The 27,961-nt window shown below is 42.6% G+C and overlaps 1 protein-coding gene across 1 annotated transcript in view; it reads right to left on the reverse strand.

Annotated features, from left to right (window-relative positions):
• lama4 (laminin, alpha 4) overlaps positions 1 to 27,961 on the reverse strand; it is a 247,950-nt gene that overhangs the window by 158,059 nt on the left and 61,930 nt on the right. The window contains exons 5-13 of the mRNA XM_070885329.1: positions 27,481 to 27,695; positions 25,197 to 25,297; positions 20,118 to 20,298; positions 19,665 to 19,751; positions 14,101 to 14,252; positions 12,130 to 12,240; positions 6,673 to 6,784; positions 5,312 to 5,476; positions 2,027 to 2,220 (exon numbers count right to left, since the gene is read on the reverse strand). Coding sequence (XP_070741430.1) covers positions 2,027 to 2,220; positions 5,312 to 5,476; positions 6,673 to 6,784; positions 12,130 to 12,240; positions 14,101 to 14,252; positions 19,665 to 19,751; positions 20,118 to 20,298; positions 25,197 to 25,297; positions 27,481 to 27,695 — 1,318 coding nt within the window. The remainder of the gene's footprint in view (positions 1 to 2,026; positions 2,221 to 5,311; positions 5,477 to 6,672; positions 6,785 to 12,129; positions 12,241 to 14,100; positions 14,253 to 19,664; positions 19,752 to 20,117; positions 20,299 to 25,196; positions 25,298 to 27,480; positions 27,696 to 27,961) is intronic.

Genomic DNA, 27,961 nt, shown 5'->3' on the forward strand with positions numbered 1-27,961 from the left:
TTAAAGCAGTGCTTCTCAAACTGGGAATCTGTAAAGACTTTCCAGGGGATCCGCGGAAAAGCCCGAATCGGTGATGGAGAACAAGCCCGTACGGAACGGCCATGCGTTGCTGAACGGGACAGTGAATGGTTACCATGGAGGTGGCTGTGCGCAGCAGGAAAAGGAGGAGACGGAGGGAGGGATAAAGACTGCGGGCCAACAGCGGCTACAATGGCACCGCCAGCAACAGAATTCAGAGGCAGAAATGCACAGGGCCAGCTGTTCAGAGAGGACTGACTGTCTGTAAACAAAGATCCCGACCCGACCACCAGACAGCTGCTGCAGCACTGGGATATGGTTGAAAAGAACAGGCCCCATAAGTCAGACATACATTACATTAGATCTGTCTGTCCACAGTTAAGGGCTGGCCAAGGAGCAAATCTGACATCATAATTTGGGCAGCACTTGAATACACTGAATAACCAATGCGTTTGTAATCTTAAAAAAATCAATGCTTTAAAATCACTATCCTTTTATACATACATACTTGAGGAATTCTCGTTTTGTAAATGTTACCATAGCTATATTGAAATTCATTGTCAGAAGATCCTGGTATACGGTATCAATACAAGGGACAATAATAATTTAAATGAGGAGATGGTGATTACTAATCCATTTGAAAAGGGGTCCTTCAACCAAAAATGTTTGAGAGCCACTGATTTAAACTGTAAGTTAATTTAACTTTCTTATACAGGTGCTTTCAATAACTTATCTATGAGATCATCAATATTCAGTTAAAATGTAACATTTTTTTGACACAAAAATAATGGAAAGAGAAAAAGAATATCTGTTCATTAAATTAAAATCAGTTAAAATTTAATTAGTTAAAATAAATAAAATAGTAGGATGAATTTACTGATAGCCAGATCCTACAAGGGAGCCATGCTCGTTACTACCCTACTAAATGTGCAGGATTGGAGAATTTATACCAGTGTCTTTAAATGCATCAATTAGAAGAGAAGTATGGACCATACCTCCCTCATCATAGGCATAGAAAATTGTTCAATTAATGTAGGGTAAATGTCCATACTATGATCAATGAACCCTCAATATTCATTTATTCAATATTCACCTGAAAGCCAAAGCACGGAGACAAATATTGGCCCAGAAATCCCGGTTTCTCCTTCCCGCGGATGTTCGACTGGATTCCAGAAAAAAGAAGTGCACCTACCTGAAGCAGCTGCGGCCACACGAGATCCCGGTCCGGAAGCCTCTCCTGACTGTGCGTCGCAGTGCCTGCACGTCAGGACGTGCGCAGGCCTGGAGCTGGAGTCACATAGCTCTGGGCAGCCAATCAGCTATAGTATATTTTCATTCATAATAATGGGAACTCCATGTTATTATTAATGAGAAACAGCCCCCAAAACACTAATAGGCAATAATAAAAGATAGAAAAAATGCATAACATATTTTTATTAATTTAGATTAACGTTATTTATGTATTTAAAAAATATATATTTTTCCGATTTAAAAAAAAGTTTTTTAAATTATGGTTTAAAATAAACTTACTGTGGTGGGGAGGATTTAAAAAAAAAATAACGTGTTTTAAAAATGTTATTTTACAAAGTTTATGTGTGTTTTAAAACTCTTACGCCTGTAAAAGTAGGCTATGCGTCTGCTTTTATCAGGCGCAAGATTTTTGAGGACATTTGCTGGGCAAGATATGGGAAAATCCCGCAATCTTGCCCTTGCAAATGTCCTCACTCCCGATATGCGCGAGATCTGTCAAGCTCCAGCTTGACAGATCGGAAAAGTCGGTTTTCAGCGCATGCACATTGTGCGCTGAAAACCAGCTTTTCCGATGCCTTCCCGGGTCCATAGAAACTCCGTACGGACTGGGGAGGCCGGGATTTCTGGGCCATTGCCGCAATCGTCAATACAGAAGGATCACATTTGCATCTTGTAACATGTAACAAATTGATTTATTTGGATTCTGTCAGTGAGCTATTCAGTACTTGGACTGAAAGCAATACTGTGTTAGATTCACCTCTTTTCTTTGGTATCCATCAGTGTTTTCTCTGTTCTTCTCCTCTGTTTGTTGAACAGTTTTGATTGTATCCTCAAGTGCCTCCTTCAGATTTGAGAGATTGGTATTGTAATCGGTAATATTGTCCTGTATTCCACGAATTGAGTCAGTGTTTTCCATCAGCATAACCTGAAGCCCACGAACATGATCTAGCACTAAAAAGTAATCAAATATTGAACATCCTTTCAGACTGGTGTTTTGGAATGCCCAAACATACACTAATTGAGAGGTTATTCAGTGAGTCTGTGTCAAAGTGTTTTTTTTTTATCATTCTGGACAATGGTGATTGTTGCATCCTGACAGCATTTGATCTTTTTAAATGATCAGTAAGTGTATTTTACATTTAAACCTGCCATTACTAAAATCTTTAAAAGTACATTCAATTTGGTTTCTGACATAAACCTGGAAATTGTGTGTCCTTTACCAATGTTTCTTAGGGCTAAAATTTGACCCTCCGGTTTAAATGGCACACTTGCCTGAGGTGCGCCGACTTTGTACTCCAAAACGGCGCCGAAAATTGACCTTGGTATTCCCCCAGCTCCGTGGACCGTCGTAGGTCTTGGCATGGTGTGTCAAAAGCAGTGGTGTGGCAGAGCTACAGCCCTGTGCCGAAAACAGGGCCGGCAGCTGTGCACATGCGCAGTGGAGTCTGTGCACATGCGCAGTAGTTCCTCGCCCTCCCAGCGCATCCTGTAGGCTGTGAGCCTGACCCGATGCTCGCCGCCCCATCCCTGGCCGAAGGGACGAAACGATACTCTTTAACAGCACTGCACTGGTAAACTATGCTGCACAACACGAGCCATGGTTGAAGTAAGTTAGGGGTGCTAGCAGGAGTGGCATATCTGTCAGACAGGTTCCCACGAAGTTCATGGAATCCTGTTGTTTAGAAGCACCAGCAGCTATAGTGAATCGCTTAGCAGAGTCTGCACAGTTGCATACACGAGCCGTTGGGACTCGCGTACAAGGAACTTTTTTTTATAGCTGGGTGGGAGGGGTAGCATTTTGTCTTTAAAGAAAAGTCCAGTTCTGATGCAGTTAAACATATTTCTGTAATATTAAATTCTGAATTTTTGTAACAATAAGCTAGCAGCATAGAGCGAGGCTAGTGGTGATCTGAAACGTTAATATGCTATCCAGAGATGGAGGTCATAGCTTGTCCAAAGACATGCTGGTATCGATGCTGCTTAATTTCAGTGAGAAACTCTCAGGTCAATCCATCGTTTAACTAGATTTTGGGTGTTAATATGTTGAAATAGACAGAGCATTTTAGACTATAAAAGATAGTTTTCATTTAATGTTGATAGGATAGCCAATCTGTGTGAACTAATGTTCATTGTTTGGCTCAGCCTTGAGCCCTTGGTGACTTTAGTTTTATTTTTTATTTTTTATTTATTTATTTTTTATTTATTAATGATGGTTTTTATGCTTCTTTAATGCTGTTGTGAAGTTGTTTAGTGCTTTGCAAGGTCCTCTCACTTCCCTCCCCCACCCCCACCCCACCATCTCTGGCTACCTGCACTAATTTCTTAACTCTCCGCAAGGGTTTTCTATGCGGCCACAAGTGGCCACATATGCTGGCCTAAATTAGTTTGGAGGAACTATTAGCTGTCCAAACTGGCTTAAATGGCCAAAACAGGCGTAATTGGCTGGTAACGCCCCCTTTTGAAAAAAAAAACGAAACTAAAAAAAATCCTAGCTATCTCACTTACACTGGCGCAAATTAAATGTGCAGAATGGGGATTTTTAAGATACTCCAGAAAAATCAAGTTGTTCCAAAAAAACAGAGCAATTCCTGGGGAAATTTGAGCCCTTAGTAGCAACACTGTGTCAGAGAGAGTTCTTCATGGTACCCATGTTCCCAAATAGTAATTTTTCTTTCCAACTGTGTCAGTGTAAAATGTTATTCTTCATCAACAACATTTTGGATTGGTTTTATTGCTACAATCAGATCTTCTGGCAATATACAATTAGAACTTGACATCCTTCCCGATGAGACTTACAAAATCGGAAAAACTGCCAACAATTGATACTGTGGACAAGTTTTACAACTTGCTGACAGGATCTGGGAGTTCATCAACAAAATGAGAAATTGTTGACAGATTTGACAGTCCTGACAAAATAGTAAGACATTTTGTTTGCAGCATTCTATGAGGTGTGATATCAGCTGTGGCTCAGTGGGTAGCACGTTTGCCTCTAAGTCAGAAGGTTGTGGGTTCAAGTCCCACTCCAGAAACTTGAACACATAAATCTAGGCTGCCACTCCAGTGCAATGCTGTCTTTCAGATGAGATGTTAAACCAAGCCCCTGTCTGCCCTGATGGATGTAAAAGATCCTGTGGCACTATTTCAGAGGAGAGCAGGGGAATTATCCCTGGTGTTCTGGCCAATATTTTTCCCTCACTCAACATAACAAAAACAGATTATCTGGTCATTATCACATTGCTGTTTGTGGGAGTTGGCTGCAGCGTTTCCCACATTACAACAGTAACTACATTCCAAAAGTGCTGGTTGTGAAAGGTGCTATATAAATGCAAGTCTTTCTTTCTTTAGTGCACTGTGAATTACATGATTTTAAATTTCACTAAATCACAGGGGTGAGACTTCCTAGCCATTGCCACCTTCCTGCTTTTCAGAGTAAAAGGTATAAAGTAGGATTTCTGAAATGTACTAAATACATTATCAAAATAAATTGGACATGATTTCCAGACTATCTCAGTGATGATGCCAACCATTTAGGAACAGGCTGCGCCATGGATTGGCAGGATGTAACTTCACATCCATTGTTCCTTTTCCAATGTCACTTTTCCAATTTCAGCCAAGATCTATCAGGTTGAGGTGCTGAGTAAAGATGTACTCCCCTGAGTACTTCTCATCAGATGCAAAAGAAATGTAATTAACCTGGACTGTTCTCATACACCTTCGAGTGGCTGGTGACATAATTACTTTGGAAAGGGCTGGAACAGGGCCTGGGGACTGGAGTAGGAAACTAAACATGTATTATTGATCAGCTGAAAATGGGTACATATAATGCAACCCTTTGAATACTGCATTGCTTGTACTACATGGAAAACAAAAGCTTTTTCCAGACTGATGTTACAGTCACGTAAGATATCTGTTTACCTATCTGTATGACGGGGTTCCTTATCTATTTCACACAACATAGTGTTGAGTTATTACCATACCTTTAAATGTATGATTCTTTCTCAGTGTTAAAGGGATAACATTAATGTGAATTAGTAAAACGTACAGCTCTGGGCTTTTGTTCTTTCTTCCTCAGTGAGTGGTTTCTGCTCAGAAAAGTTCCGATTTCTCATCTCGTGCAACGTCTCATCCACCTTAAGAAAGCTTTTGCTGATTTCCTCAGCTGACAGATCTTCTTCTATTCCATACTTATTTAAGCCTTCAATAACATCTGCAATACAGAATGAGATAATAGTTTACCAAACTATAAACATAAAGGTTATCAGATAAACCAACTGGCTAACTTCAGCTGCCCTGCAATGTGGTATGAGTAACTATAGGTGACATATATCCATGGTTGGTCTTCAAGCCCCTTGTCATTTTGCATCACAAAATTGTGTTACTATTAATTTTCTGATAAAATTGTCAGATCAATAATTTCAAATGGTTCTAAGATACAATGTTGTGTGACATCTGCAAAGAAAGAAGTAATTACTAACACTGCACAAATTAATTCCGAATGATAAAGGCAAATGATAGATGAGGCTTCATTGTGTGAGGTTTGAACTTCAGAGGCTGCAAAGGTTTGGTATTTGTGAAGTTGACTAACTGGAAAGTTGATGAACAAACATTTCTAATCTACCGAGGAGCACAAATGTACCTCCTAAGTATGCCCTTAAGCAATACAATGTGTGTTAAACTCTAAACTGGAAGAAACCAGATGGAGGCAGTAATATCTTCAGAGGAAAAATGCAAATTCCATAATAGAACAACAGCCCATCAACTCTGCCAGAAGAAAATGGATGGATCGCCCCTCCCCCCCCCACTCTCCCCACATACATGCAACTGTGAACATGGACATAACTGACACCACTACCACCTTGTTTGGACAAAACACCATTACCACCAAACTGTTGAAGATTTGGACATTGCCAAATAGACCACCCAAAAAATCTTTCCTACTTTTCCAGATTGCAAGAGTTGGACATATTCCATTATAATTACCAGAAAGGAAAATGCAATCACACATACACAAACTGACCATAAGGAACGACTTAATTAATAGCTATAATTAAAGAAAGAGTCAGGCCTGCCATGCAAACTATAAATCAGTCCTGAACGCAAACTTTCTTGATATTCTCTTTGGCCAGGGACTCCCAGGTGTCGGTGGGGATTTTGCATTTTATCAGGGAGGCTTTGAGGGTGTCCTTGAAACGTTTCCTCTGCCCACCTTGGACTTGCTTGCCATGTAGGAATTCCAAGTAAAGCACTTGCTTCTCTTCTATATCTTCTTTCTTTTTGGAGTTCACACATGACAACAGGACAAGCATGCTGGAGAGTTTTACATCAGTTACCTTCCAGATTAGTGGCAGCTATGCTTTTCAAAGAAAATAACGGATACTTTGCATTCAGAAATTATGCTTTTACCTTGAATCAAGTTGGCAATATTAATAATTTGTCCATTGATTTGGTTGGCACGATCACTGATTTTGGTTGTTTCCTTGTCAAATAGCTGTGCATTAGCGACAGTTATGCTTTCCTAAAATAATAAAAATACTAGGTTAATATTAGTAAATAGCTATTGTGATAGAACAAGTTCTATTCAATTTCAATTCATAAGAAGGCTTAGAATTTACATTATTATAAGAATTTGTAGCTAGTGCTAGGCATTGGGAATTTTAAAATGGAAGCCATTTCTCCTGCTGTATCTGTTAAGAATTTTTTTTCTCATAGCATGAGAGTCTGTGTAAAGATATACACCAACCCTATCTAAAATATCAATGCTAATTTTAAATGGAGCTGACTCGCCTCTGTTGATATTGATTAAATGTAGACAGTCACCTATCTGGAAAACACTGGTTTGATTATTTCCTCGGACAATTTATGTGAACTTGTCACTGTTGTGCAAGAGTCAGAGCTATTATTAACTTTACTAGCTGGCCCACAAGAGGGGGCCTGTTACCATGATTCTCGATTTACACTGAAGGTATAAGAATGGCTTGAATGTGACATCTGAAAGGCATCTTTTGAGCCTTTGAAATCTGATTTGATTTACAGTGCCATATGCAGAGGGCCATTAACAGGCCTCTTGGAGGATCAGCTGTTCTTGCAATAGAACCATTTGTTCCATGTCCCAGTGGTGAACCAAGACTTGGAAAAAATTGTTTGATTGATGGTTCAAATGGCACCCATGTATGATATAACCTGAATTAAATAATTCTGATAAAATGACTCTAAGAATCTCAAAACGATTAGTTATATTACACTCAAAGAACAGATTGAGGGCTGAATTGTCAGCCCTTCCACCCAATGGAAATGTGGCGGTACAATGCCGATAATGGTGGGCGATGACCTACCACACCATTACCGCTGTCGATGTGAACATGGCAATATTCACTGAGGCCTAGTGCCGGGTGACAAGAGTAGCCTCCAGAGTCAGGCAGTAGGCCCACTTAAAATGGACGTCGGGATCCAATGGCAGCAATGCGACCGTGATTGTCATTTTTGTATTGAACACTGTGCGCAGGGATCAGCTGGCAGCCTGGCTGACGAGGATCCATAAGGTAAGTTTTTTTGGTATTAAAAACCCGGCCTATGCCACTGCTTCTCCAGCCTCCCCGCCCCGCTGCCCTCCCCCCCGCCCCCTGCCGGGAGCCTAACTTCCTCCGGCCCAGAAGTCAGTCGACTTGCAGTGGCCAATAGCTTGTGGGCTGCCCTCCAGCACTCATTTTTCAGCTGTAGCCCACCGGCTCAATCCAAGTGAGGCCTAAACCTCATAAAATAGACCGGGTGTCCCGGCATGATTACTGAACTGTCAAACAGATACTGCTTTGAGGGGAAATCTACCCCTACATGATATTTCTTTGCTAATTTATTTCCTATCAGGTACACAGTGGTATTCCATACTATTTCCTGTACATATCCCAATGATTAATTCTTCCCCCTGTAGCCCACTATCTCAGATTTGCACACATAAAATCAAGTTTCAGTTCATATGAAACACAGACTTACCTCCTATAGCTGACCTTTGTGGAGACTACAAATAAAGACTCTTGGGAATATACCCAATTGTAACAGCTATATATTAAGAAGCCAAGAGCAAAAATATTGAATGCCAAGGCATAATAGGGTGAAAACTTATATTGTAATGTTTACTATTGCAAACCTCATCTTATAATAAACTTTTTGTTGGTATCATGAGTGAAAGGCACAAATAATGCTAATCTGTGACAAGAAAATGACTACGTGCTTTAAGCATGTACCAGAACCCAAAGGCTCACTCGAAATTGGGCCTTGGGTCTAATTTTCATAATTATGCTGAGCTGCCAGAGGCAGATTGCCCAACATCAGGGATCAAATTTGGGCCTGCTGCCTCACCGTTAGTGGCCTTCATCTGGGAGCGGGGACAGATGAAGAAGAACACAAAGGGGCCGAGAGTTGCCCATCAGTGACCAATAGTATTGCTGCTTCCTCTGACTCCACAGGAGGAGAAATTAAAAAAAAATCTTACTCTACCATTCTTTCGGCGGCCGCCAGTGGTCTCTTTAACGACCATTGACTAAACGGCTGTAGAACTGGAAAAACTAGTTGGAGCTTACATGGACTCCGGGCCCAAATTTGCCCAGGAGTTGCTCCATTTTTTTTGGTGCAACTTGCTTTTTTTGGAGTATCTTAAAACTTCCCATTCTGCACATTCAACATTCAATTTGCGCCAGTGTAAGTGAGTTAGTTAGGATTTTTTTTAGTTTAGTTTTTTTTTCAAAAGGGGATGTTACCAGCCACCTATGCCCATTTTGGGCATTTAAGCCAGTTTGGACAGCTAATAGTTGCTCCAAACTAACTTAGACCAGTGTGGCCGCACAGAAAACCCTTGCGGAGAGTTAAGAAATCAGCGCAGGTAGGTACTTAATGACTTGACTAAAGAATGTGAATAGGATCAAACAGCTATACAGGACTGACAAACTTCGCAAAGTTAATTTACTATACAACAGAAGCATTCATGGAAGCTTAAACTACAAAAATAAAAGAAGTAAGGAGACAAAACATATTTACATAATTTTTTCTAAATATCCAAATAAAAAATAGAAGTACCTCCTGCTCGTAGGAGAATATTTTCATCAACAGGGTTAAGGGAAGTCTTGAGTAAGCTCATTAAAATTATTGGCTACACAGTTATCACACTCTTCCCCTCCCACCATCAAAACTCTCCTCTCTTACGCCCCCCCCCACCCCGCCCATCAAAACTCTCCTCCTTCACCCCCCACCCCCCGCCCATCAAAGCTCTCCTCTCTCCTCCCCCCGGATCAAAACTCTCCTCCGTCCCCCACCATCAAAACTCTCCTCTCTCCTCCCCCCGGATCAAAACACTCCTCCTTCCCCCGCCACCCCCCCCCCCCGTTCAAAAGTCTCCCCGCACCAACCTTTTCCTTGTAGGCCTCAGCGCAGGAAGACAGCAACCGGCCTGTGCGGCAGGCCACTCGGCCCGGGAAAGGGACAGAACGCGTTGGGTCCCACGCTGCAGGCACGCATCATCACAATCATGGAAGGAGCTACTGCGCATACGCAAATGCTCTACTGCGCATGCGGACAGCTGCCGGCGCTCTTTTAGGTGCAGGGCCCTAGCTCCGCCCCCCAATGGACTCGCCATGCTGCGCCAAGCCCCGGGAGAAGTTGGCAGAGGGGCCTGAATCCAGGGACATCTTTTGGTGCCATTTGGATCGTAGGAAGTCAGCGCATCTCATGTGCACCGGAAAAATGGGTGGGCCAAATTTGGGCCCATAGTTTTTCTCAAACTTTGCAGCAGGTTCCTGAAAGAGGCACAGAGCCCTTCTTCGCATATTTATATTGACCCATCGCTAATTTCAGGCGACCACCAGCGACACCTTAAAATAGAGAGGGCCAAATGGGGGCAGCCATGCCACCAGTGCAGATTGGGAGCAGGAACTCACGCCCAAAAGTCGGTATATGTCGCACTCGTCGCATGCACAAAAATTAGCGAAACGAATGCCAATTTCTACTCTTTTGTTTGCTGATCTCCACATATTATAATAGACTTTTGAGTGTAAATAATATTTGGCAAAATCTAATATATTTTTAAGCTAAAGCCACTAATTTATATTTTTTACTGAAAATTGGACAGAATTCAATCCCCAAAAACCCAATTGAAAATCATGACATCTCATGTAATAAATGTAGAATAAATTTTTTCAGTCATTGTAAATCCGTGGCCTAACTCTTAACAGACAGAATCGCTGAATGCAACTTCAAAAACAGCAGTAAAGCTCTTATTATCTCATGTAGCAAAAATGGAATTTGGCTGAATCAGTCACAATAAATCAACGGCCCAGTTTATGGCCAGCAAACAAGCTGCAAGAGCTCACCTCTAGAAGCTATTGTATTCTTTACACAGTTGTGTAATAAAAGCTAGTTTTATTGAATGTATTCAAGTCACAGATAGATAGATTTTTAACCAATAAGGGAATTAAGGGTTACGGGGAGCAGGTGGGTAAGTGGAGCTGAGTCCACGGCCAGATCAGCCATGATCTTGTTGAATGGCGGAGCAGGCTCGAGGAGCTAGATGGCCTACTCCTGTTCCTAATTCTTATGTTCTTATGTTCTTATTTATTTAAAGGAGTCATATCATCCAGAGCTTGAAAATCACAGCACTGGAAATCATGACATTGTGATCATAGATGGTGCTGCTCAGACAGTAGTCAGTTGTTGTTTTGCCTTTGAAGGTGGCAATGAGATAAGAAGCTGTATGGCAGAAATTAATCAGCAAAATAGGATACGAAGGGGCTAAAATTCAGCCCGCCCCAAACAGGGCGCACCAAGTGTTTCTCTGCCCCAATCCATGGGACGGATAATCCAAAGAAATTCAGGACATGGAATTTTTTTCCAGTCGCAACGCTGCGGGCCCAAATTTGGCCCACCCAATTTTCCGGTGCACTCACATGAGATGCGCTGACTTCCTACGATCCAAATGGCACCAAAAAGATGTCTCTGGATTTAGGCACCTCTGCCAACTCTCCCGGGGCTTGGCGCAGCACGTCTGGGGCACCGACCGGCAGCGGTGCTGCTCCCGTGGGACAATTCCACACAGGGCAATTTCCCGCAGGGATCAGAAAACGTGTCACCGCTGGTCGGTAAGGGGTCGGCGCATGCCTGACGCGGTGGGAAAACAGGCGGTGCAGTAACCTGTCACTTCCGGCCCGGAGGCAATTTCAGATGGGTCGGTAAGGTCTCTCCACTCCAATCCCCCCTCTTAGAGGCGGTAATGGAGCTTATGGAACGAGGGCAATTTCAGCCCGAGAGCTCTTCATGCAGAGAATTTACTGGGTCATTTGAATAACATTAATCACTATGTTAACAACTTTGTCTTTTACAGTTGTCATAGTATTAAAACCATTCTACCCCTAGCAATACATTCTTAATTTTCCCATTCATTTTATCTTGTTCCACAGTAAATAAAGCAGTGGCAGTAAATAGGATGATGTGACAGCAGAGTTCTTGCCAGAAACTGCATTGGCACTGCTTTAAACATATGTATGATGCATTTCCATGGCTAGCCTAATCAAGAGATATCTAGCTTGTTCCTATTAGCAGATATAGTTTACTGGTGAACAAGTATGAGGTTCTTACAGTCCTTTAATTTTCAATTAGATTATGAAGATTAGAGGAATATAAGCCATTTCTATTTTGCAAAACTATCAAATGTAAGCTGTATGTTTGAGTGAAAATTTTCAAAGTTAGTATCATAATGAGTATTAACCGATGAATCATTTGAAGTTAATTTCATTAGTATGATCCAATTCACACCCTGAACAAAGAATGTAATATTTACAATAAAATAAGTTCTCTTTAAGTTAACACAAAGATATGCACCTTTTCAGACAGCATGTTGAGATCAGAAATGAGGCTCATGATTGCTGCTTCAATATCGTCTATCTTAAGTTTCTGTGATTCTGATTGTTTTCTCATCTCTGCAATCTGGGTCTGTATTGTAAGAAATAATGGATGGTGAAGACTTTGGTACCAAGATATAAACATTGTAAACTTAGATTTTATTGGACACTTTTTAATACACCTGTTTCAGCTAAAGAGTAATTGTATCAATGGTTGCAAGCAATGTGTGCAAGTGCTGTCCTTTGAACACCCGACTCCAACTTTAAATGCAGCCCAAATGGTTATTAAGCACCCTAAGTAAGGCAAGGGCCACTTTCATTCCATTTCTCATCAGTAGCACAAAATTATCCTCAAAAGTGGGACAACAACAAAAGTGATGGAAGTCGAATTCCCTGTTGTAACACTGGCACAAGTCTGTTGGAATGTCTTCGACAAAGGCTAGGACTCGAATACTGAAAGTCATCATTAGGTGGGAAATCCTGGTTGGTCTTGTAAGAAGTGAAGCCTCTATCTGTGTCTTACAAGGGCTGCCATATACGATAATGTAGGGTAAGGGACTCCATTGTGCTGGGGAAAGCGCGGCATACGTTCTCCAGGTTGAGGGGCGGGGCCTGTACACCCTCCTCCTCCCCACATAGTAGCAACTGGGCAATGGAGTTTTCAGTAGCATGGGGCAATTGGGCATCCGTGGTGACATGAGTGCCTACCAACCCCATGCAAATGAGGTGCTTCCCATGGACTTCTCAAACTCTGGTGAGTCAGTGCTAGAGGATACAGGTAGGTGAGACCCTAATGAACCAGCCGGCACTTGGCACCAAAAAGTATAGCAGGTTTGGTCAAATTTACATCTAATAACAGACCTGGGGGTGGGGGCAGTGGAATTCGGGGCATTTGCACCTTCCTTTGGGGGTGTTAACGGGGCAGAAATTACTGTTCGCCCGTGCACGGCAACGCTAACAACTCCCATGAAATTCCACGGGGGTTTAGCAGCAGCGGTAACCAGTAGTGCCCCACTCTCATGCGCCAGCGATGGCAATGTCATCACTGTGCGCAGTGACCCGTTTTTTGCCTCGAAACAAAAAATCAGTAGCGTCCTCTGAAGCTGCACCGGGCGATGCTGGCTGCAGGCCGCTCATGAGGCGGAAATTTAAAGGGGAGGTGGGGAATGGAAAAAACTGGCCGACTTCTTCATTTTGTATCGTGGGGTCCGTGCTGTGATCTTGCAGCCCGGGACTCTGTTTGTGTGCTGGGTTGCTGCCTTGGCATCCCCCTCCCTGGTGGTCCAGAGATGAACCTGTTTCCCTCCCGCAGACTTGGCAGTTTTGCCCTCCCTTTTAATGAAGGGGATGGCCCTGTCTACGCATCCCACCGCGTAGAGCTGTGCCCCCCCCCCATGGATCTCTTCCACCTTGCTCACGCTCAACAGAGAAAATGGAGCTCTACTTGCTCTCAGGGGCGGTATCCCGAATATAGGTCACGGGGCGGGACTTCCGCGCCTGGCGTTACGCAATTTACCCCCCCTGATTTGATAATAGAAATCATAATACAGAAAAATATTACCAAAAAATGAAATGTATTGGCAGCTCATGAGCTATGGGGGGGTATCTGTAAAATTAAATACAATCCTCCAGATTGCTTCTTTTCATTAAGCAGCTTAATTATGTTGTGTGTGTGCTGTTCATTGCACCATTTCCTTTGGCCATGTGCTCCTTTCTGTCTCAACCTGCCTTTCACAGAAAAATTTGGCCAACTCTATCTGCTAAGACTTAACAAATCCCATCTGTTGGAAAAATGTTACAACCTTGTGAAATTATATGTGGTATAAATTCAAAGTCTACTGTACACCCCATTGATACAGCAGTAATAAAATACCTAATTAGGACAAAAAGAAGACTAAACCTCTGACTCGCTGAGTCTCAGCCCTATTTGACTAATACTGCTGGTACTTACATTGAAGTGGATTGCTGTGAAATTGAATTGTTTCAAGCGGTTATTAATGGCATCTCCAGTAATAACATTTAAAACACTGGACTTAGCTTCTTCCAGTGATGATCCTGCTAATTTTATGTCTTCTATTAAGTCCCAGATACACTTGTCGCATCCTGTTGAGATAATAGAACAGATACTCAATTAGAGGCAAGGGTATTAAAATGTTATCAGGAACAGCACAGGGGTCTTTCAGCTTGTTTTTCATTGTCAAAGGTGATGGAACTGGTGGTCACAGGGAGTGCGGGCCACACAACCAGGGCTACATTGTTGTCTATCCCCAACCCATCCTCCTTTTGAATGTGGCTCTCCTACTAGAGGGATGTTTATTATACAGTTATATAGACCAGACTAGGTTTGATCCCCACTTTAGGGTAAGTTAGCTCATCTATGCTGGGATGGCGATGGGGATAATATAATTGGGTTCGGCATCCCTGCGTTACGGAGGGGAAACTCAGCCATGGTTCCCAGTCTTCATAACTACCAAGTGCATCTTGATGGAAATGAGCATAGGCTGATGTCAAATGAGAACAAGATTGCAGTTTGCTCTGAGGCCACTATAGTTGAATAGCCCGGCAACACTTACTAATTCAAATCACATTTGAATAATTGGCAAGGTAGCAGAGGATGCCCAAAACAAGCAGTCAAGACTTTCAGGAAAAAGAAGGGGAAGGAAATGAATTTAATAAATAATCTAAAATCCTATCCAGCATGTACTGTTTGAAAATAGGTTTAGACTGAGTTTAGCAGTTGATCCACTGTTACACTGACTTGTACCCACAATAAATCTATTATAGTTCTTTTACTTGCCGCTGAAGAGAAATATCCAAAGAGATCAGATGTCACCCTAAATCTTTTCGTGAATCACTGGTATTATTAATTAATTAATTTAAGTTATCATCATCATCATCATCATAGGCAGTCCCTCGGAATCGAGGAAGACTTGCTTCCACTCTTAACATGAGTTTTTAGGTGGCTGTACAGTCTAACACAAGAACCACAGTCTCTGTCACAGGTAGGACAGAGAGTTATTAAGGGAAGAGGTGGGTGGGACTGGTTTGCTGCACGCTCTTTCCGCTGCCTGCGTTTGATTTCTGCATGCTCTCGGCGACGAGACTCAAGGTGCTCAGCGCCCTCCCGGATGCACTTCCTCCACTTAGGGCGGTCTTTGGCCAGGGACTCCTAGGTGTCAGTGGGGATGTTGCACTTTATCAGGGAGGCTTTGAGGGTGTCCTTGTAATGTTTCCGCTGCCCATCTTTGGCTCGTTTGCCGTGAAGGAGTTCTGAGTAGAGCACTTGCTTTGGGAGTCTCATGTCTGGTGAACTATGTGGCCTGCCCAGCGAAGCTGATCAAGTGTGGCCAGTGCTTCAATGCTGGGGATATTGGCCTGGTTGAGGAAGCTAATGTTGGTGTGTCTGTTCTCCCAGGGGATTTGTAGGATCTGGCGGAGACATTGTTGGTGGTATTTCTCCAGCGACTTGAGGTGTCTACTGTACATGGTCCATGTTTCTGAGCCATATTATTTATAATTGATGAATCCTGATAATATACAAAGTCATAAGAGTACAGCTAAAATGGTTACTAAACATTGTAGAGCACCTGACATTTAATGATGCGGGTAAATTTTACGTATTCGAACTTGCAGTGCAGAGCTTCATGTGAGAGCACTACATATCAGCAATCTGGACACAGAGGAGAACAGCAGCCAGACAGTCCCAATGCTCAAAGGTCCCCTGAGTGAGTAGTTAAAATATTTTGTGCTTAATTTTGGGGTCCTCTTCAGCTTGCTGGCAGGTTTCCCTCAGAGCCTCCAGTTGCGAGTGGGGGTCCCACCAAAACTCTCCACCAGCTTCTTGGAATACCCCTATATCTGGTCAGTTCATTATCATAACTACAGGTACAGGAGACAGGGAACACCTCCTTCTGCTTCATCAATGTGACCGATGGGACTGTGCCTATTGCTCCAGTTACGCTGCACATTTGCCAGCAATGTGGGATATGTTTGTGCACCATTTTAATGCCAAACATGCATTATAATGCTATTCATTTTTGAGAAATGGGCAGTTTAGTCTTAGTATCAACACCACCTGCATGACAATGTTTTTAAATGTGGTGAGGATTTCTGCCTCTACCACCCTTTCAGCCAGTGAGTTCCAGACCCCCACCACCCTCTGGGTGAAGACATTTCCCCTCCTATCTCCTCTAAACCTGCCCCCTTTAAATCTATGCCCCCTGGTTGTTGACCCCTCTGCCAAGGGAAACAGCTCCTTCCTATCCACTCTATCCAGGCCCGTCATCATTTTATACACCTCAATCAGGTCTCCCCTTATCCTACCATGTTCCAAAGAAAACAGACCCTGCATCTCCACTCTTTCCTCATTAATTTCCTCAGTTATATTGCAGCCTGAAAAACAAATGTTAACCTTAAAACAGTTGATGCACATTAGATGCCTGCTCCCTTATTATCAAGTGCAGGGTCTCTGTTTAATTGGGTGCAAAGGTCTGAGCCTACTGCATACTCATAGGGCCCAAGTTTCCACAAGAAAAAAAACGGGCGCCCCTCCGAGCTGGGCGCCCGTTTTTCGCGCCTAAAACGGCGCCTAAAAAAAGCCTCGGTATTCTGCACCTACCTGTAGGTCCTCTGGCCCTCGGCGCAGCCAGCACGAGCTGTGGGGGGGCGGAGCCAGGTCCCGGCGCTGAAAACAGTGCCGGGACCTCTGCACATGCGCGCTACTGTCGGCACGCAAGTGCAGTAGCTCCAGGCGCCGAACTGTGTGGGAGGGGCCCAAAGCACGCAGCCCCTACCCCTGGCTGAATGGCCTCACTGGGGCTGCGTCAATGAGGCTCCTCCCACGGCCAGCTCCTGCTTCTCCCCACCCCCCGACCAGACCCGACACTCGCTTCCTCCCCCCCACCCGCCGACCAGACCCGACCCGACACCCGCTCCCCCCCCCACCCCGGCCCGAGACCCGACACCTGCTCCCCACCCCCGCCCCGACCCGACATCCCCTCCACCCCCGCCGACCAGACACCCGCTCCCCCCCGCCGACCAGACCCGTCCCGACCCGACATCCGCTCCCCCCCCGCCGACCAGACACCCGCTCCCCCCCGCCGACCAGACCCGACCCGACACGACACCCACTCCCCCGCCCCGACCCCCGCTCCCCCCCCCCCACTGACCCGACCCGCGCTCCTGTTCCCCGACCCGACCCCCCCCCTCTCTTCCCCGCTCTCTCTCCCCCCCCCTCTCTCCCTCCCCTCCCTCTCTCTCCCTCCCTCCCCTCCCTCCCCTCCCTCCCTCCCCTCCTCCCCTCCCTCCCTCTCTCTCTCCCCCCCCTCTCTCTCTCCCCCCCCCTCTCTCTCTCCCCCCCTCTCTCTCTCTCCCCCCCCTCTCTCCCCCCCCCTCACTCTCTCTCTCTCCCCCCTCTCTCTCTCTCTCTCTCTCCCCCTCTCGCTCAGCGGCACGAACGGCTGCAGAATTCTCCCTGGATGAAGCACTTTCACACAGGTAGGAAGATGGTTTATTTAATCTTTTCTTGGCTTATAAATGTTTATTCAGGTTGGATTTATTTGTATAATATTTGTAGAAGTATAAATAAGGATTTATTGTAGAATTTAATGACTTCCCTTCCCCCCCCCCTCCCCCCCACCTCGTTCTGGACGCCTAATTTGTAACCTGCGCCTGATTTTTTAATGTGTAGAACAGGTTTTTTCAGTTCTACAAAAATCTTCACTGGCTCCATTCTACTTTAGTTTGGAGTACATTTTCACTGTGGAAACTTTAAAATCAGGCGTCAGTGGCCGGACACGCCCCCTTTTGAAGAAAAAATTCTGTTCTAAACTAGAACTGTTCTACCTGACTAGAACTGCAGAAAAAAAAATGTGGAGAATTGCGATTTCTAAAATAGTCCGTTCTCCACCAGTTGCTCCTAAAAATCAGGCGCGAATTATGTGGAAACTTGGGCCCAATGTACCTAATGTGCCCTAATGCTGTTGAGAAAGTGTGCACAAGGCTCGTTGAGGCCCCTTTTTATATTGGAATTAGGCCTGCTCCCCATAATATGACTGAAGTGCTTGGCAAGCAAGGGACTTGTCTCCTATTGGTCTTTTGGGCCTTAAGAGGATGATTTCCTCTGCCACCATCGCCCTTTCCCTGCCATCCACCCCATCCCACCCAAGAAAATGCTTTCTTCTCAAGGAGTCAACAGCTGCCTTCCTGCTGCTGGAGCTGTAAATACCACTCCACAAACCTGGCACTCTCCAAGTGCATCTTAAGCAATGTACTTGGAGCAAAAGTTAAATATTGTATTGTGCTGACCTCACATTATGGGGTGAGGTTAGTTCTTTTGTGGGCTCAGTACAGGCAATGCTCCTGGAGCAGCATTCCCAGCACTGCGCAGCTGCGATCGCATTATCAGTCCTATAACACCTAAAGGTACTGGGTCAGCATCTGTATTGCCTTTGACCTTCTAATGTTAGAAGATAAGAAATTTCTCCAGCAGCTAGAGTGTAATGAACAGAACGGCGACCCCTGTTTAGTATGCACAGAGTTCTATTTTACCTGTTTCAAGAATAGTGTTAGCAGGCAGCACACTTGTTTGCGAGTTCATGAAAAATTTACTTGAAATCTTAGTGCAGTGTTACTGGAACATTAGAATAACAAGACAAGGGGTTATAGTTGCAATCCCCTTTGTGGTGAATTCAAAATCTAAGCTATGTAGTTAAGAAAAACACAAAGCGAAGGTCAACTCTTTATGGCAAGACTACGAGAATAAATATGGCTTTACTGCTGTATGATTTAATGCAAACATTTTGTAAGTTGCAGATTGTCCAAAAATAAGCAGTAAAATATCAATATTTTCAATTCAGTGTAAAAGTTTTAATATATTTTTGTTACTAATAACATGCTATGTGCCAAAAGATAAAACACCCTATTCATTATTAGGCAGCAGCATTTCTTTTGGGAAACATTTGGAAAAATACAACCCAACCCTTTCTTTAGGCACTTGACAAACTCCTCACAGACATTTAACTAGCATTCCATGCAAATGTTCAAATACTGATATCTATAAATACCAAGCTTCTATATTTCATATTCTCTTATTTCAGACTTCAGTTCCTGTGGCTGTATCATTTTTATTTTAAATGGTTTAGAATTTTTGAGACACCCCACATTGGCCTCATTACATATTTGCCGTGTTTAGAATAGACTTCTGGCTTTGGTATAAAGAATGGCTTTGGCCTGAAAAGCAGTGAATGAATTTCAGGCATACATGATTGTTAAGATAATCACATCACTTATTTAAGTACATTACCAAACATACATTTCCAGTTCTGAAAGTGCCAAGCCAATACAATTCAGTGGAGGAGAAGCCACACAGTTGTATTGCGGATCATTGGCTGCAGAAGCAGGGGTGTCATCAGTTATCCGATTTTAACTTAACATAGTTGTAGGAAAGCACAATCAGAGCTCAGTAGAGTCATCTGAAATTATAGTTGACGGGCTTAGCTGAATTAAGGTACTTACTGACAACTGAGCAGTCAGTTGGGGGCTCAGTAGGTGCTGACAGGCATGCTCCTGTCTCACCATCACAGTGCCCTTCACATTCGCATCCTGCAGACAAGAGAAACAGGTGAATTTCTGAAACTATAACATGCGATTATGGACTTTATCAGAATTATTTTGTTTGGACTAGGAAATGCAGCAACATCTTTATTAAACAGTGCTATGGAAAATATTTCTGTTTCTGTATGTTAATAATAATGCTTGCAATTACACAGTGCCTTATCGGATCAAGATGTCTCAACATGCTTCACACAATGGATTACTTTTGAAATGCTTCTACAAGAGCTGACTTTAAACTCTTTTCTTTCTCCTTTTTTACATCCTTCCTTCTCTTGTTTTTTTTTTGCCCATTGCTATTCCCATTAAAACCCTCTTCTTTCTCGCTTTCTCCTAAATTTAGTGCATTGAACTTACTCTGGCACCCATTTAGTCCGTAGTTCCAGAAACCGTACAGACACCGGTCACAGCGCCTCCCTGTGACTCCGGGTAGGCACGTGCACCGTCCACTCAAAGGGTCACAATAGTCATCCTTGGAAGCCAGAGCACACTCACATCTCAAACATCTAGAACAACTGCTGTATCCATAGTAACCAATCTGCAAAGAAAGAACCAAATATTAAACCAAATAGCTATTACTGAGATATGGCTGAAAGAAGGGCAGGTTTGGCAGCTCAACATTCCTGGTTACAAGGTTTTCAGATGGGATGGGGGTGGGGGAAGGAGAGCGGTCGCAGTATTGATTAAAGAAACAATGACAACTGTGAAGAGGGATGATATGTTAAGGATCGTCAAATGAGGTCACATGGCTTGAATTGAGAAACAAAAAGGGGCGATCACACTGCTGGGAGTGTACTATAGACTTCAAACAGTCAGAGGAGGATAGAAGAGCAAATATGTAGGCAAATTTCTGAGAAGTGCGCAAACTGCAGAGCAGTAATAGTAGGGGATTTCAACTACCCTAATATTAACTGGGATAAAATTAGTGTGAAAGGTATAGAGGGTGCGGAATTCCTAAAATGCATTCAGGAGAACTTTGATAGTCAGTATGTAGCAAGCCCAACAAGAGGGGGGGCAGTTCTGAACTTAGTTTTAGGGAATGAGGCTGGGCAGGTGGTAGGGGTATTGGTGGGAGAGCATTTTGTGCTAGTGATCATAATTCAGTTAGATTTATGGTAGTTATGGAAAATGACAAAGATAGAGCAGGAATAAAAGTTCTCAATTAGGGGAAAGCCAATTTTGCTAAGCTGAGAGGTAGTAGACTGGAAACAGCTTCTTGAAGGTAGAGCAGTCGGAGACATTCAAGAAGGAGATCCAAAGGGTTCAGAGCAAGTATGTTCCCTTTAAGAAAAAGGGTGGGACTAACAAATCTAGAACCCCCTGGATGTCAAGGGACATACAGGGTAGGATAAAGTAAAAAGGGAGGCTTTTGACAGATACCGAGGGCTCAATACTGCAGAAACTCAAGTGGAGTATAGAAAGTGCAGGGTGCAATTAAAAAGGAAATTAGGAAAGCAAAGAGAGAGCATAAAAACATTTTGGCTAGTAAAGTCAAGGAAAACCCAAAGATGTTTTATAAATACATTAAGAGCAAGAGGATAACTAAAGAAAGGGTAGGGCCTTAGAGACCATAAAGGTCATCTGTGTGTGGGTATGGTTATTAATGAATACTTTGCGTCTGTTCTCACAAAGGAGAGGGGAAATGCAGACATTGCAATCAGGGAGGAGGAGTGTGAAATATTAGATTAAATAAACATAGTGAGAGAGGAAGTATGAAGTGGTTTAACAGCTTTGAAAGTGGATAAACCCCCAGGCCCAGATGAAATGTATTCTAGGTTGTTAAGAGAAGCAAAAGAGAAAATAGCAGAGCCTCTGACCATTACTTTCCAATCCTCTATGGCTACAGGTGTGGTGCCAGAGGACTGGAGGATTGCTAATGTGGTACCTTTGTTTTAAAAGGCAGAAAGGGATAGACTGAGTAATTACAGGCCAGTCAGCCTAACCTCGGTGGTGGTAAAATTATTGGAAAAAATTATGAGGGACAGGATAAATCTTCATTTAGAAAGACACGGATTAATCAAGGACAATCAGCATGGATTTGTAAAGGGAAGGTTGTGTCTGACTAACTTGTCTTATGAAGAAAGATTGAGCCGGTTGGGCCTATACTCATTGGAGTTTAGAAGAATGAGAGGTCATTTTATCGAAACATATAAGATTCTGAGGAGGCTTGACAGAATAGATGCAGAGAGGATGTTTCCCTTTGTGGGGGAATTAGAACTGGGGGCATAATTTCAGAATAAGGGTTCACCCATTTAAAATGGAAATGAGGAAGAATTTCTTCTCTCAGAGGGTCGTGAATCTTTGGAATTCTCTCCCCAGAGAGCTGTGGAGGCTGGGTCATCGAATATATTTAAGGTGGAGATAGATAGTTTTTGAACGATAAGGGAGTCGAGGGCTATGGGGAGCGGGCAGGGAAATGGATTTGAGGCCAAGATCAGATCAGCCATGATCTTATTGAATGGCGGAGCAGGCTCGAGGGGCAAAATGGCCTACTCCTGCCCTTATTTCTTATGTTCTATATTCTTGATGGAATTTTTTGAGGAGGTAACAAGGAGGGTCAATGAGGGTAGTGTGTTTGATGTAGTGTATATGGATTTTAGCAAGGCTTTTGATAAAGTCCCACATGGCAGATTGGTCACAAAAGTAAAAGCCCATGGGATCCAGGGCAAAGTGGCAAGTTTGTCTCAAAATTGTCTCAGAGGCAGGAAGCAAAGGGCAATGGTTGATGGGTGTTTTTCTGACTGGAAGGCTGTTTCCAGTGGGGTTCCGCAGGGCTCAGTACTAGGTCCCTTGCTTTTTGCACTATATATCAATGATTTAGACTTGAATGTGGGGGGTATGATTAGGAAGTTTGCAGATGATATTAAAATTGGCTGTGTGGTTGATAATGAAGAAAGTGATAAGACTACAGGAAGATATCAATAAACTGGTCAGGTGGGCAGAACAGTGGCAAATGGGATTCAATCCAGAGAAGTGTGTGGTAATGCATTTGGGGAGGGCTAACAAGGCAAGGGATTGCACATTAAATGGTAGAACACAGAGAAGTATAGAGGAAGGGACCTTAGAGTGCATGTCCACAGATTCCCTGAAGATAGCAGGCCAGATAGATAAGGTGGTTAAGAAGGCATACAGAATACTTGCCTTTATTAGCCGATGCATAGAATACAAGAGCAGGGATGTTATGCTTAAACTGTATAAAACATTAGTTAGGCCACAGCTAGAGTACCGCATTCAGTTCTGGTCACCACATAACAGGAAGAATGTGATTGCACTGGAGAGTGTACTGAGGAGATTGATGAGGATTTTGCCTGGACTGGAGAATTTTAGCTATGAGAACAGATTGGATAGGTTGGGTTTGATTTCTTTGGAACAGACAAGGCTGAAGAAAGACCTTATTGAGGTGTATAAAATTATGAGGGACTTAAATAGAATAGATAAGAAGAACTTATTCCTTTAGCAGAGGGGTCAAGAATCAGAGGGCATAGATTTAAAGTAATTGTTAGGAGGTTTAGAGGGGATTTGAGGGGAAATGTCTTCGTCCAGAAGGTGGTGTGGGTCAAGAACTCACTGCCTGAAAGAGTGGTAGAGGCAGAAACCCTCCCCACATTTAAAAATACTTGGATGTGTTTTTGAAGTTCCATAATCTACAGGGCTACAGACCAAGAGCTGGAAAGTGGGATTAGGCTGGACATCTCTTTGTTGGCCAACGCAAACACGATGGGCTGAAATGGCCTCCTTGCATACTGTTGATTTCTATGATTCGATGAAAACAGTTGAAAACACTGATAGTTTTGAATTTATTAACCTGAGCTAGAATTTTTGTTTAAAAAAGCAGTAATTTTGTGCAGGGTATTTATGATCTAATTGCTTCAACTATTTTCTATGAAACACCATTTGTATGTTTACTTTAGATTTTGACTCATTTTCTTCAGTGATGTTACCCTCTATTTGGGCAGTAGCAGCCATGATTTAAGATGCAGAAGTCCAATTACATTACATTTTTTCGACACCTGTGGCCATTATGTGATACAAAAGAGGCCTTAATTTGAAATGGCTTCATCATTAAATGATTTTTTTCTTAAAAATTGGCATCTGTTTAATTTGTCAATCTATGATATATTAAAAATGGTGTGTGGCTGCAACACTCTGTCCGTACGGCACTGTTGGTGATTCTGTGAGGGTCACATTATTTAACCCATGATGTATAGTGGGACAGCCTCACTGTACTGCCTTACCTCCCCCCTCCCCACCCCCACCCCGCCCTCCAGTCAGTTGGAGTTAGCTTCAATTGTTAAGCTTTACAATTATCTCTTCATGTGGTGAGCACTGAAACCTCCTCTTCACCTGAATTTTTTAAAAAGCACCAAAAAAAGATTAAACACTCTCAGTGCCAACATTTTAGGAGAAATGGAAATCGGAAGCTTGAGTAACTTTTACAAGCACAACCACATCTAAATAACCCAGACAAACAACACTTTTTTTGTGGTAGTGAAATAGTATGTAGAAAGTACTTTGTTCTCACCCGTTTAGATTCAATGCATTTCTTCCCCTCCATCCTCCCCCCGCCCCTTCCCCCACCCCCTGCTGAGAAGCAGCACCTAGTCTCTGTGGATGACCCGGAGTTGCCAGATTTTTATCGTATCCCCCGATTTCTGAGAACATGTGATGCTGTTGTTTAGTCCATAAAATGGTCTATAAATTGAGTAACCCCTCCCACTGAGCAAAAAAAACAGCCTTCCACCAATTCGTTGAATAGGAAAATGGAACCTCCCACACTTTGAGCAGACACAAAGGCTCTACTACCCCCTGCTGCCCCCTCTAAGCTGGACAATCATTTTGCCAATTAGCAGAGTCTCCCCTCAAAAAAACAACATATCTTCACCCCCACCCCTCTCCCACTCCCCAGAGGGCAGGAAAGTGGGCCTTCTGCCCAGACTTCCTTTCCCAATGAGAGGATTATCTGGGTCGAATGAAACATGTTGGACGCCTCTCCCCGACATGTTGAAGAAAATTCTGTGTCTGGTCCAGCGAAGGAAGCCTATACCCCACCTCACCCCGAGATAGTTTCTCAGCCTTTGCTCCACTGCACCTTTCTCCTGATCCTACCTTTATATCCTGCCTCTTATCTTCCACCTCTCCTCCCTTTTCCTCTCTCCCTCACCCCTCCCTGTCTTCCCTCTCCCATTCGCCTTCCCATATTCTCCTCCCTTTGACCCCTCCTCTTTCCCTCTCTGCACATCTCCTCCTCACCAATCTCACCTTCTCTCTCGCCTCCTCCCATTTCACTTGTTTGACTCCAATTATCTCCCAGCCCTCTAACCCTGCTTGACTTGAATACTGTACTTGGCCTTGACTCCATCTGCAATGCCATGGGAGATTTACCAGTTATCCTACATTGTTACATCGAATGGTCCAAATAATATTTGATGCACTTACCTCACAGTGGTCACAGAAGGCACCCGCTACTCCTGGCTTACAGCGACACTGTCCGGTAACTTGATCACACTCATCTGTGCCACATTTCTGACAGGGACAGTCTTTTAGAGAACAGAGATATATTTTTAAATTTTGAAGTAATTTACAATCTACATCAATTAATGGAGAATCGGCAACTTTTGAGTAATTTGAGACACTTGAATGCTGCATATTTAGGAAAAACAAGCTTCTGTGGTCCAGAATTACACTGGTCAAACATATGCTGAAAACATATGACCAAATTTCCTGCACAGAAGATTTGCCTATGCTGGAACATAAAACCCAGCATAAAATAAGTGCAAATGCAGCCAAAAGTAGGCATACTTTTACCAGCGTAAGAATTTTAAAACATAGAAAAATTAAATTGATTCACTCATTTTTATATTAAAAACCCTGTCCATTAAGGTAAGTTTATTTTTTAACCCTATTAAACACATTAAACAATTGTTTTTCTAAACATTTAATTACATTCAATTTCAATTAATTTTAAATATGTGAGGTGTTTTTTTTATTATGTTGTGTTTCTTGTTTTTTTTGGGGGGGTGGGGTGTTCTCAATGATAGTAATGGGAGCTCGTACAAATGGAGTTTCCATTATTATCAATGAGAATACTAGAAAGTGATTGGTGGTCCAGGCCCATGTGATTCCAGCATATGCATTCGTATATGGAAGATATTTTCCCATGTGCTGCGCAGCGAATGAAGACCTCTGACTGGAATCCTACATTCCTCCGGGATCAACGGTTATTTTCGTAGATTTTATTTGGGTCGGAGGCATTCGTCCGAAGGAAGCCTCTGACCGCAATTTTCGACCCAATTATAATTACATTTTTGAGCAGTTTCAAAGGTACAGTCCAAATCAAAAAGGTCTACATCATTTTGTGATCATAATAAATATCAAATATCAATAGGACAATTACACATCATATTTCAGAATTTTGTTACTATTTATTTTCGACAGAAAGGATTTGGAAATGGTGGTGTTGTGAAGTAATGTGTACTCACAAAAGCTTCAAAAAGGGCACTGAGATAAAAGGTGAATAACATTTTATTGAGGTAGGCTTTAAATTTGTTTCTCCATAGACTGTAAACATTAAGCAATTTGTTAGCCTGTCTCCGTAATTGATATATATCCCAAATGCATTGTGGTGGGAGGTCCTTGGTCCCAATCAACAGGGTTTAGCTGGCTCAGACCTTCTCCTCAGGTTATGAACACAGGGATGTAAAAGATTGGGCACAAAGTCAGTCAGGTGTTCATTGAGAGAGCTGCAGCGACAAGCTTTTGCTAGACACAGAAGTAAGGAAGCTTAGAACTTTTATTATTTCGTATTATTGCATGAAAAAAAACTCTATTGATCGAACTAAGTGAATCCAATCATCTATCGCACGTCATTTATTTGCTGTGAATTAAAACAACTTCATTAAATATTTCTTTGTGTAGAAATAGTTGTTGACTTGGATTCCATCATTTAAATTAAAGATATAATGATAAACGTTTTTCCTTGATAATGCAAACGAGCTTTAATATCTCGGTTGGCAGGTTGTATGAGCAGCTTATCCAGTTGGTTTGGAGAAGACAAGAGAGCATTTAAAAATGTTTTTTTTAAATGTTTAGTCAACATGGGGAGAGATTCATATTCGGGCACAGAGTTGAAAATTTAGTGAACTAACCACGATAGAATCCAAGTCACCCTTATAGTTTCCTATATGAATACTTAATACTGTCATTTTAGTCCCTGGCTATTCATGAAGAGCAGCTCCCTTGATTGTTGTTCCCTTCACCCACAGTGTTCTCACTATATTACTTGATCAAATTCCGCATCATTTAAAGCTCATAACTAGTACCTTGCTTCCACCAGGAATTTGATTAAGCATTCTCAAGCAAAATAATTGGAAAAAGGCCATTAGAGGGGGAGAAAGATCAAGCCTTATTTTCTTAAAAGGATGAGAACAGTAGTCTGCATACTAAAATTCTAAATCTAAACACACTTGTGCAATTTTATATTCTGAGCCTCAAAGTGTGTTCATTTTCTTTAATAGAAAATCAGAATCTAATTTCTAAAATAATGCTTTTCACATGTGGCCCACATATACGCATCGCTTTTGGTCATTAAGTGCATATTGTCAATTTGGAACTACATTGATTAAAAATGTTTATTTTCTATTCTGTTTCACTCTGAAGATTTCCAATTGCATTTGAACATTACTATGCATATTGAACAACATATTTAAATAGATGTACATACCTGTGCAATTTTTAGCATTGATGGCATCTCCATAGTAACCTGGAGCACAGTGTTCACAGTGGATACCTGTTGTATTTCGCAGACAATTGTGGCAATACCCAGTTACCTCACTGCAGTCATCAAATATTAGATTGGGATCAGAGTTACCATTGCAGTTACATTTTTTGCAACTGCTTCCGAAGAGCAAAGGTGTTCCATAGTAACCAGGTGCACATCTGGAATAAACAAGCATCCTTTTAAATCACGAACAATGCATTTCCTCTTTTTCTGTGATACCGATGTGATCTTCCATATTTGGCAGATATCTACTTTGTTAAAATCTTTTGCATTTTTTGAGGTAGGTCTTATTAAAATGAGGGTTGTCATTACTGGCAAATGGAACTTTTCTACTTTTGTACTGAATGCCATCATGACGTACTCCCAGGCCAACTATAGTATGGTTTGGATGTAAGGTAAAGCTCCCGCTACACTACCAAGACAA

The sequence above is a fragment of the Pristiophorus japonicus genome, chromosome 7 (assembly GCF_044704955.1).
Source record: "Pristiophorus japonicus isolate sPriJap1 chromosome 7, sPriJap1.hap1, whole genome shotgun sequence".
NCBI classification, from domain to species: Eukaryota; Metazoa; Chordata; class Chondrichthyes; family Pristiophoridae; genus Pristiophorus; species Pristiophorus japonicus.